This window comes from Chiloscyllium plagiosum, unplaced genomic scaffold (assembly GCF_037043375.1).
Source record: "Chiloscyllium plagiosum isolate Xiang-an unplaced genomic scaffold, Cpla_swu_hap1 HiC_scaffold_5, whole genome shotgun sequence".
Classification (NCBI taxonomy): Eukaryota; Metazoa; Chordata; class Chondrichthyes; order Orectolobiformes; family Hemiscylliidae; genus Chiloscyllium; species Chiloscyllium plagiosum.
This window is the reverse complement of record NW_028270143.1, coordinates 50,871,680-50,883,758: the sequence shown is the minus strand read 5'-3', so window position 1 is coordinate 50,883,758 and position 12,079 is coordinate 50,871,680. Positions and strand designations below refer to the sequence as shown.

The following is a 12,079-nucleotide window of genomic DNA, read 5'->3' as shown; positions in this document are numbered from 1 at the left end:
TTTCCCAAAATTGGTGTTGTGATCATTATCACACTTTTAATTCCAGATTTTTATTGATCCAAATCCTGCCATCTGTCTTGGTGGGATTTGAACCAAGGTTCCCAGAACATAATCTGGGTATTTGGATTTATAGCCTAGCAAAAATACCACTAAGTCATCGCCTTCCCAAATCAGATGCATGGATGTATCAGATAACTTGTTGAATGAGTTCTTGCTCTACTATATTTATTTTGTCATCCAGTCATTGTACTATCTTTCTCACAAACTTTCTAACTAAGATAATGTCATATTTAAAGCTACTTATTTATCACCAGTACATCTGATGCTGTCAGCTATTTACACACACTTAACTCCTGGGCATATCTTGCAAGTATGTCCAAACTGATTTGCATACTAATGTACATTAATCTTAATTGCTTAGCCACCCTTTCATCATTCACTACATTAATTCATAAAAGCATCTCAACTACTTGAAGCATAACAAATCCCTTGACACCACCTTACCACAGTACTTTTGCTGAGATTAGTACTTGGGTCTGCTTTCTGTCCACAGAAATGTATGACCATTCTATTGCAGAGAGAGGCAATTTGGTCCAGTGAGCTTTTGCCAGATCTCTGCAGGAGTGATCTACCTCATCACATGTACTCTCCCTACCTTGTGCCGCATTCCGTTTTCTTCTACAGGTGTTTATCCAATTCACTTTGACAATTGAATTTGCCTCCAGGGAATGCATTCAAACTATTTGCTGCTTAAGTAAAGTTTCTCCTCATCATGTCTCTTTGGTTCATTTTTCAAATTTCCTCTGGTTCTTGACCCTTCCATTAAGTGGCACAGTTTCTCTCGATCTTCTCTGTCTGGCTCTCTTATGATTTTGAAATAAATCAGCTGTTAAGCTTCTCTTTTGTAAGGAGTACAACCTAAACATACAAGATAATGGAGAAAAATCTTATTCAAAATCCTTGTTTACTCTAATGCTTTCTTTTGTCACTTCTTCTCAGTTCCATCTCTTAAATTCTGTTTCGGAAAAAGTGTTGAATTTCTTTTATATCTACTTTTTGGTCAGAAATATTTGTTTGTTGATCTCATGCCTCTAGAAGCTATTCTGGTGTTTTTGTATATGATTCCCCAAGAGCCTAAAGGATTTTGCCAAAGAATCTTATCTCAATTTCATTTCCTGCCATTTTTGCTCTGTTCATTTTCATTTTGTCTAATCACAGATGGAACAGAAATACAGATATTTGCTGTAAGCACATCACAAACAAATGATTGTGGGGTAATCTTGCTGGTTCCCTATTTTGTCCCATCTATTACATATGTTTATATTGTGGCTTATCTTGCTAAAAGTCCTTTGCTAAAAATTGTCTCTTTGCAGCTGTGTGACGCAAGCCTGTGTAAACAAGAGTTATCACTCAATTTGCACATTTTCAGCAAGAAAACTGTCATGTTGACCCAATTTTGAATGAGAGCCAATGCATTCAGCAAATATATTGAATGAAAAGTAAATGCTCCATCTTTACACATCTTCTGAAAGCTTGTTTTGATGTGGTGAGTCCAGTTAACTCAGTTGGCTGATGATTAGCATTTGGTTCAGATGAGTGCCAGTGGGTTTGACTCCCATATCAGCTGAGATAAACTTACGACCTGCTTGTTTACCTAACCCTTGAGAATGGAAGGCAATGATTAACAGCTAAGTGAAATAATCTGATTGAAACAGCAGCAGACAATCAGCCACTTTCTGTTGAGCAGAATACATGGGATGAAGAAATGAATGATGTGGTATTCTTGATTTCATTGGCACTAGTGGTCATGTTTGGAATCTGAGCTCTGGAATCCCTCTCAACCCAAACCTCTCTGTCTTTCACTGTGTTCTTTACAGCATGTCTTAAACCTTAACTCGTTGCCAAGCTTTTATTTGTCTGCCCTCAGATTTCCTTATCTGGTTTCATGTGAAAATTCATTTGATACCACTTCTATGATATACCTACGGATGGTTGACAATTTTAAAGGTGCAATATAAATGCAAGTTGTTGTTATTCTAGTATGATACATGCTATGTCACGATAGAGACAAAAAGTGTTTCAAAAGAAAGTCAAAATGCCAATTACAAGATCAAAAATACAGCAATATTTCATATTCTAAGAATTTTCACAAATGATTACAAATACTTAATAACACATTATTTTTGGAGGCAAGTTATATTTTAAATCACAGAAATGAACACCCTTATTAAGTGTTTTTAAATCAACCAGTTGAGATGTGTTACTGCATATCTTTGGGGTAGATGGGACATGAACCTGGGCCTTTGTCCAGAAACTGGGACATTCTCCCTGGGCCATAAGAGCCTTAAATTTATGACACACCACACTCTCCACAGAATTGCAGTCCTTCAATAAAACAAAACACAGTTGCTTTCATCTTCCAACAATCAGCATGGCATTAGGGAGACCCGAAAACCATGTGAAACCATAGAAAATAGTTCACAACCAACATCGGAATTGGAGCTGAAAACAGAGTGATAGAGCAGCAAAGAGTTTGCAACCAGCATGGGAATGGGTACTGAAAACAGCATCAAAGGTAATCAAAGGGAACCACGGTAATCTCTAACCGTTGCACCAATGCCATCCTTAATCAGCAGTGCTGTCTCTCCATCTTCACCTGCTACCTTGTTCTTCTTGGATACAACCTTCATTACTCAGAACTCAACCTTTGTTACCCTCTATAATGGCTATTTATCTTACAGGTCGTTCTCCTAAAACGCATATTGCATTAATATTAATTCACTATAACATGATTGATGAAGTGGGGACACTGTTACTCTCACACAAACTTTTAAAATGTGTGCAGTGTATTGGTTATAATGTGATTCCAGTCCCATTAGTTTAAATGGTGCTGCTATTACATTATTTTCTTAGAACATGGGATTTCACGAGAACAGAACTGTAGTGTTAGAGCAGAATTGGCTGTCTTTGTTTGCTATAATGTGTACTATATCTTTGTTTACTTTGTTTATGAATGGTACGCTAATTCAGATACAAAATCACCAGTTGTGTCTTATTGTTATCTTTGAAACACGTAATCTTTGGAGAAACTCATATTAGACTCTCTACAGTGAGGAAACAAGCCCTTCGGCCCAACTAGTCCACGCTGACCCTCTGAAGAGTAACCCACCCAGGCCCATTTCCCCCTGACTAATGCACCTAACACTATGGACAATTTAGCATGGCCAATTCACCTGACCTGCACATCTTTGGACTGTGGAAGGAAACCGGAGCACCCAGAGGAAATCCATGCAGACATGTGGAGAATGTGCAAACTCCACGCAGTCACCAAGGCTGGAATCAAACCTGGGACCCTGGTGCTGTGAGACTGCAGTGCTAACCACTGAGCCACCATGCTACCCCTTGCATTCCTAGGTTTTATTTTTCCTTTGTCTCTTCCACCTGTTCTCTGACCCTCCATTTCCATATTGCTACTTTCCTCATTAACCCCGTGTCTACTTTGATATGTTACAGCTTTCCACATTTGCCTCCTTGCCCTTGCTATTTAGTTTATAATCTTTTGCACCTCTCTGCTTATGCAGTTCACAAAAACACTGGTCCCTACACAGTTCAGGTCGAAACTGTCCCAATAGTACAGCTGCCACTTTCCCCAGTATTGGTGTCAATGGTCCTTGAGCCAGAATCCTTTGTTTCCACCTCAGTCTTTCAGCAACAGAGTCATTTCTCTAATTTTATGTACCCAATGCCAATGTGCAGATGCCTGAGGTACTAATCCACAGATTATATCCTTTTAAGTTTTGCTTTTTAATTTAGTGTCTGATACTGGTGCTAACCTCTGCATCTTTCATCTTTGACAATTCCATCCTGTTATTTCTCTCTGATTTAGTAAGTATTCCAAATTACTTTTGCTTTGATTCCTTCCTTTTCTTGTTATTGCTCAGTATTCAAACTTCCACTGCTGTGTAAATTGCTGCATGTGAACTGTCAAATGGAAAATGAATTTGATCTTACAGACATTATGCATCTACACATTGGCATGGCACACACACTAGAATGATATTGTTATATACAGCATTTGATTATCTTTGTCTGAAATTACACACCAAATCTTGACTTTATTTCAAATCAGATATTTGTTCAGGACTTTTCCAAAGCTGCCTTGTTTTGTCTGGATTTTTATTGCATGTCAATTACTCTGTGAGATGAAGTTCCTACATGAGTTGTGTTTCAATAGCAACACAGGAGGTAGGGAAAAGAATAGGCCACTCATCCCCTGAAACTACGCTGCTTTTCTAGATCATGGCTAATCATCTACATCAACGTCATTTCCTGCACATTCTCCATTCCACTTGATGCCTTTTATATCTAGAAATTGATTATTATCTCTCTTGAACATGCCCAATGATTGAGCCTTCATATGACTCTGAGATAAAGAATTCCAAAGATTTTTTGCCTTTTGTGTGAAGTTATTTATCCTCATTAAAGTCCAAAATAGGTTGTTTTTTATTATGATACTGTATCCATGGTTCAATTTCATGATCAACTTCCAAAGCTGACTCACATGTCAAATCAAATACATTGATCTTCACATTATACCTCTTCCACTTTTACTAATTTATATCCATCTTGTGCTTCAACATGCATGACCGTACATTGAATTCCATTAAAAATCATCTGCCATTCCTTGGTTTTCCAACTCAATGAGCACATATCACTTTAAATGCTTCCAATCTGGCTCATAATTTGATGTTGTGAGAAATTGTTATAAATTATAAAGCTCCCTCTATAGGTCTGTAAAGAGTGAACAGCTGGTAACCAAGAGAAGAACCCTTCATTACTCTTCTGGCCATTGTTCCCACCCTGATGTATTTCAACTTATTGTCAAATACTTATTTTACCTGTATGGCAAAATGGACAGCAATTCTACAAGTTACAACATTCATAAATATCTTATCAAAACGCTTTAGAAGACATAAACAGATTATATTCACTGGATGATAAAGTTGAAAAACTACAAGAACTCTTCAAAAAACACTTATTTTATAAATCCACTATAATTTTTTTCTCTTATAGTTTGTTGTGCTCTTTTGATGAACATTGACAGCACCTTGTGGATTTCTTTTAACTCCCATCCACACAAAGGATAGTAGCTCAATGACCAAATGAATCTCAAATTGATACTACACTACTTTTGAAATGATAGAGTAATATGTATTATTCCTCAGTTATTGGAGACCATTTCTGTTCTATTGAAGCATAAAACAGTTCAGCACAGAAGCAGACCCTGCTATGTCTGTGCTGACCAAGATGCCATTCTAAATCAATCCCATCTACCTGCATATGGTCTATATCCCTGTATTCTCTGCCTGTTCATGTTTCTGTCTCATGCCTCTTAAATGTTGCTAGGAAAAAGACTGACTATCCATACTATCCAGGCCTCTCATAATCTTATATACTCTACCGAGTTGCCCCTCAGCCTCTAATGCTCTCATGAAAGCAATCCAAGTTTGTTGAACCTCTCTTTATAGCCAATGCAGTCAACATCCTTGTAAACTTCTTTTGCATTCTCTCCAAAGCCTCCACATCCTGCCTATAGTGTGTGGACAAGAATTCCTTACAATACCCCAAATGTGGTCTATCTCAATATCCCAACTGATGGAGGTAAGCATGGTGCATGCTTTCTTTATCACCTTATCCACTTGTGTTGGCATATTAGGGAGTGATAGACTTGTACTGCAATGTCACTCTGTATATCAATCCTTTTCAGGGTCTGGCCATTTACTGTATTCTTTCTTCTTGCATATGACGTCCAAAAATACATCATTTCACACTTGCCCAGATTAAACACCATCTGCCATTTCTCTGCCCAACTTTCCAGCTTGTCTATATCCTGCTGTAACCTTTGACAACCTCCCTCACAACACCACCATTTTTTGTCCCATCTGCAAACTTACTAATTGGATCACTTACAGTTTCGTCCAAATCATTTAAATAAATTACAAACAACAGGGTCCCGGCACTGATTCTTGCAGAACGTCACTGGTCACAGACCTCCAGTCAGAAAAAATACCTTTCCAAAACTGCCCTCTGCCTTCTATGACTAAGCCAATTTTGTAACCAACTTACAACTCATTGCAAATCCCTTGTGACTTAATTGTTTGGACCAGCCAACCATGAGGGACTTTGCTAAATGCTTTAGTAAAGTCCATGTAGCCAACATCTGCTGCCCTACCCTCATCAATCATCTTTATCACATCCTCAAAAAATGTAATCAAATTTATGAAACAAGACCTCCTCTCACAAAGCCATGTTGACTATACCTAATCAGTCAATTTTTTTTCCAAATGCGAGTTGATCTTGTCCCTAAGAATCACCTTCAATAAATTTCCTACCACTTTAATGTAAGGCTAATTGGCTTAAAATTACCTGAATTATCCCTGTTGCCCTTCTTCAACAAAGAAACAACATTTGCTATTCTCCAGTCTTCTGGGACCTAGCCTGTGGCTAAAGAGGATACAAAGATCTTTGCCAAGCCCACCCCAAGCAATCTCCTCCTTTTCCTCATTCAGTATCCTGAGATAGATCCCGTCAGGGAGAAAGTGAGGACTGCAGATGCTGGAGATCAGAGCTGAAAATGTGTTGCTGGAAACGTGCAGCAGGTCAGGCAGCATCCAAGGAGCAGGAGAATCGATGTTTCAGGCATGAGCCCTTCTTCAGGAATGAGGAAAGTATGTCCAGCAGGCTGAGATAAAAGGTAGGGAGGAGGGACTTGGGGGAGGGGCGTTGGAAATGTGATAGGTGGAAGAAGGTCAAGGTGAGGGTGATAGGCCGGAGTGGGGGTGGGGGCAGAGGGGTCAGGAAGAAGATTGCAGGTTAGGAAGGCAGTGCTGAGTTCGAGGGATTTGACTGAGACAAGGTGGGGGGAGGGGAAATGAGGAAACTGGAGAAATCTGAGTTCATCCCTTGTGGTTGGAGGGTTCCCAGGCAGAAGATGAGGCGCTGTTCCTCCAACTGTCATGTTGCTATGGTCTGGCAATGGAGGAGTCCAAGGACCTGCATGTCCTTTATAGTAAATATCCGTGTTGATTCGGTCGTCTGAGATCGAAATGGAAAGGTCTAGGAAGGGGAGAGAGGAGTCTGAGATAGTCCAGGTGAATTTGAGGTCAGGGTGGAAGGTGTTGGTAAAGTGGATGAACTGTTCAACCTCCTCGTGGGAGCATAAGGCAGTGCCGATACTGTCATTCCTATCTCGGGCAACCGAATCAACACGGACATTTACCATAAACCAACCGACTCCCACAGCTACCTAGACTACACCTCCTCCCACTCTGCCCCCTGTAAAAACGCCATCCCATATTCCCAATTCCTTCGTCTCCGCCGCATCTGCTCCCAGGAGGACCAGTTCCAATACCTACAACCCAGATGGCCTCCTTCTTCAAAGACCGCAATTTCCCCCCAGACGTGATCGACGATGCCCTCCACCGCATCTCCTCCACTTCCCACTCCTCCGCCCTTGAGCCCCCCCCCTCCAATCGCCACCAGGATAGAACCCCACTGGCCCTCACCTACCACCCCACCAACCTCCATATACATCGTATCATCCGTCGTCATTTCCGCCACCTCCAAATGGACCCCACCACCAGGGATATATTTCCCTCTCCTCTCCTATCAGCATTCCGAAAAGACCACTCCCTCCGTGACTCCCTCATCAGGTCCACACCCCCCATCAACACAACCTCCACTCCTGGCACCTTCCCCTGCAACCGCAAGAAATGCAAAACTTGCGCCCACACCTCCCCCCTTACTTCCCTCCAAGGCCCCAAGGCATCCTTCCATATCCACCACAAATTCACCTGCACCTCCACATACATCATTTATTGCATCCGCTGCACCCGATGTGGCCTCCTCTATACTGGGGAGACAGGCCGCCTACTTGCGGAACGTTTCAGAGAACACCTCTGGGACACCCGGACCAACCAACCCAACCATCCCGTGGCTCAACACTTCAACTCCCCCTCCCACTCCACCAAGGAGATGCAGGTCCTTGGACTCCTACATCGCCAGACCATGGCAACACGACGGTTGGAGGAAGAGCGCCTCATCTTCCGCCTAGGAACCCTCCAACCACAAGGGATGAACTCAGATTTCTCCAGTTTCCTCATTTCCTCTCCCCCCACCTTGTCTCAGTCAAATCCCTTGAACTCAGCACCGCCTTCCTAACCTGCAATCTTCTTCCTGACCTCTCCGCCCCCACCCCCACTCCGGCCTTTCACCCTCATCTTGACCTCCCTCCACCTATCGCATTCCCAACGCCCCTCCCCCAAGTCCCTCCTCCCTACCTTTTATCTCAGCCTGCTAGACACACTTTCCTCATTCCTGAAGAAGGGCTCATGCCCGAAACGTCGATTCTCCTTCTCCTTGGATGCTGCCTGACTTGCTGCGCTTTTCCAGCAACACATTTTCAGCACAGATCCCGTCAGGGCCTGGGGAGTTATGTACCTTATTGATTTTTAACGCACCCCAACACCTCCTCCTTCTTACTATTCACTTGCCCTTGAATCTCACCATACCCCTCTCTCATTTTACCATTCTGGGAATAATAACCAAATCAGGCACATTTTCAGTCTGTTTACATGTTTCCCATGTGCTGTGAGGTGAGACAGTCTCTTGGCTTCAGACAGCACAGACCCATATAACATGTACGCTATCTGCATTGTTAAACGATCTGTTTTAAGTACTCCTTCCGCTTATCACCCGAACCTTCTCAAACTCTGCATCACAGTTTTCTGAGCTCGGGCTAATTATATATTAAATCAGGGACGGTTTATCGCTGGATCCATGTGTCACTGACTTGGTCTGACTGCTGTGCATTTATTGCGTTTGGAGAATATTAGCTCGGCCCTCAGGCGTTATGGAAAAGATATCACTTGCGTTTGGGACAACGAGACGCATTTCGAATATACCTTTCCACTGGAATGTTTGCTATAAAACAGGACTCAGCGGCAAAATGCTCTCTATATATTGGTTACTTGTTAGATTCCAAGTTTGGTAAGCTATCAGGAAGGGCTCATGCCCGAAACGTCGATTCTCCCGCTCCTTGGATGCTGCCTGACCTGCTGCGCTTTTCCAGCAACACATTTTCAGCTCTGATCCCCAGCATCTGCAGTCCTCACTTTCTCCTCTAAGCTATCAGGAAACCATGTAACTGTTGTCCCAGGAGTCAAATCCATCTTTCTGTTCTCATGACTGCGATATTTTCGAACGATATTAATAATTGTTTCCTGGTTTAAACATGATCAGCAGGGATAGATTTATTTGCTGAGAGATGGTTGAAAGATGGAATTGCTTGCTTCAGAGAGTGCCCACATAGCCCGTTTCTTGGAAGTTTAGTGACTGAAATTTAGTAGCCCTCTCATATTTCGCTGATTTCAGTCGTGGGACTTGACAGGGGTAACAGTGACAAATCACCGCTGTCGAGGACAACTTTCACTTGTCATTTAGAATTGCTTTTGTTAATCATTCCAAATTGAAGTTATTTTCCAAACTATTTAGCAATGATGATTGTAATGACCGATGTGGGTTAAAATGCCTACAAACTAATGACGGAAACACAGATATAATGAGAACACCGAGCGAAGTTTTAAACCACACACGCTTACAAACTTCTAACGGCACGAGTATTGAGTTTCTAACACACTTTTTAAGGTGCGATTTCCCTCCCCTCCCCCCCCCCCCCCCCAGAATTTCGCCTCCATTCCAATAATTAAAAAAAATTCTTAAGGGTGTTTAAAACTAGAACAGCAAATTGATTTCTAAACGGCGAATCTCTCATTCCATCTCAAGTTCCACTTATTTTTTTTTAAAAAGCCCTAAGCCTCCTGGAGATTCCTGCACATCAGGATTACAGCTCACAGAGAAAGTGGGAATGAAAAGTCAAAGCTGAAAACAGATCTAAAAGCATAATTCAAAATGAAATAGCGACAAGATGCCGATCTCGACACGAGGGAATAGTTAATAGGCGATTGCTGTTCTATAATTTACGGAATCTAATTCGGTGGCTGAACTGGCCGCTGGTCAATGTTTGCCTGCGATGTACAGGAACAAGTACTTTCGTTAATGTAATAGGGAGAAGTGCAAATGAATTCAGTGATTGACAGTAGAAGCCCCGGTGATGATCTGGTTCGATTTATGCTCCCCCCTCACCAAACACAAAAGTCGTCCCTGTTTCATTCTGGCATGTGCTTTTTAACTATATGCACATATAGTGGTCAGTTCATTGCTGGTGATGGCGTTACTGGCCACATCACCGGGAGCTGAGCTCTCCTGTGTTTTTCCTCCTTCGAGTCCGCCAGAGGTTGAGTCCAATGCGGCTGGAGCGTGGCTGGCTGCGTTGCTCTGCGCCTGTCTGTAACCCTGGGTGTTCACAGGCACCAGCACCAGCAGCATGCTGGCAGTGTGAACATTACCGTGGAATCCCCGAGCTGCGGGTTGGCCTCCCCTTTGCCTACCCACCGCCCAGGATGGAGCCCGGAGCTGGTCACCTGCAGTGCCCGCTCTGACCGGACTGAACAGAAGCAACACAGAGGCTGCGGGCCGTCAACATCACTTCTGCCAGGTTCAACATCATCAACCTGGCTGCCTCCCCCCCCCCCCCCCCCCAGGGGAGCCAAGTCTCCAACTCCCTCCGTGCCGGTCTGAGATCTTGTTTTGTTTGGCGGGGAGAGCGTGGCGGTGGGGATTTCCCCCTGTTATCCCGTTCCTTGCGTTTGTGTGGATTGGACAGGATGTGATGGGAGCTGTGGGCGAGCGGAGAGTGTGAAGTGCTGAGCTCTATTCCCCCCCCCCCCCCCACCCCTCCCTGCACATTAACACCCAGACCAGCACACAGGCTCGGTGCTTGGCGCTGCTTCCTCTGCAGGATTTTTTTTTTCAGAGCCGTGCGGTTCGGCTTTGCTTTGAACTGCTCCTGAAATCCCACTGAAGGAGGTGAAGAAGGCAACGCGCACAGATCTATCTATGTGTCGAGATATTTTGTACCCGTCAACTTGAATCAATGGCATTGAGAGGGGGCGCCAAGCGACGTTAAAAGACGTTATTCGGGAGCCCTCAGCAGGAGCAGGAAGGGGCGAGAGGAATGCACTGAACTCGGATCAGCTCAGTGGCTGGACCAGATTGCAACACCTTCGGAGGGCTGAAGGGAAAGAGACACAGAGACAGAGAGAGAGAGAGAGATCGCGGTAGCCAGCGAGTCCCAGCTCCAATGCCTGCCTTCTAATGCGGCTCTCCTCTGGTCTGTGAGAGAGTGTGTGTGTGTGTGTGTGAGAGAGAGTGTGTCTGTGTGTGTGTGTTTGTGTGTGTGTGTGGTTTCTCCTCCAGGATGCAGACAATCCTCAGGACCTACCGAGCTGGCCTCTTCTGGCGTTGTCTGCGGCGCCTCGGGACGCTCTTGGTGCTGTGGAGCTGGGGCTTGCTCTCCGGCTCGGCTCTGGGCTTCAGGAACAGCCGCCTGGACGCCGACTCCAAGCTGCCCATCATGGGGCTGATGCCCATCAACAAGGCGGCAGAGAGCATCTCCGAGGGCATCATACCAGCCGTCGAACTGGCAACAGAACACGTTCACAACAAATTCTTACCCAACACCAGCAAACTGGTCCTAAAGTGGTACGACTCCGAGGTATTTGTTTCTTTTATTTGTGAAGCTATTTCCCCTATGTGTGTGTGTGTGTGTGTTTTAATCCAATCTGTTTACAAACGAACGCGTAGAGGATTTCCAGTTACTGCTAACCCGTTGCCTGTTTTTCCCCCCATTTATGTAGATACATGTATTTCCTTAATATATCCACAGTGTGATACTTATGTGGTGGGAAGTGTTAATTTTGAATTGTGCTGTTTTTTTCACAATGCGCAGTGGATGAATGAGTTAACCCTTGACAGGGTTCAGCAGGGATTTGATGTGCCTGATGTGGCTACAGTGCGTTTTACCTTTCGGATTTTGAGCCAGTTTTGCCCGTGGACCGTGTGCAGCTAAGATTGGCCAGCCAGCTGAGCAAGAACCGGAGGGGTGGGTGGGCGTATAGGG

General features: G+C 43.8%; 1 protein-coding gene across 2 annotated transcripts in view; it reads left to right on the top strand.

Moving 5' to 3' along the window:
* The first annotated feature begins 10,294 nt into the window (after positions 1–10,294).
* gabbr2 (gamma-aminobutyric acid (GABA) B receptor, 2) overlaps positions 10,295–12,079 on the top strand; it is a 1,039,525-nt gene continuing 1,037,740 nt past the window's right edge. Inside the window, exon 1 of one of the 2 annotated variants that reach the window (XM_043689956.2) lies at positions 10,295–11,674. In XM_043689956.2, coding sequence (XP_043545891.1) covers positions 11,378–11,674 — 297 coding nt within the window. In that variant the 5' untranslated portion in view covers positions 10,295–11,377. The remainder of the gene's footprint in view (positions 11,675–12,079) is intronic. The other variant, XM_043689957.2, reaches the window with a different exon arrangement.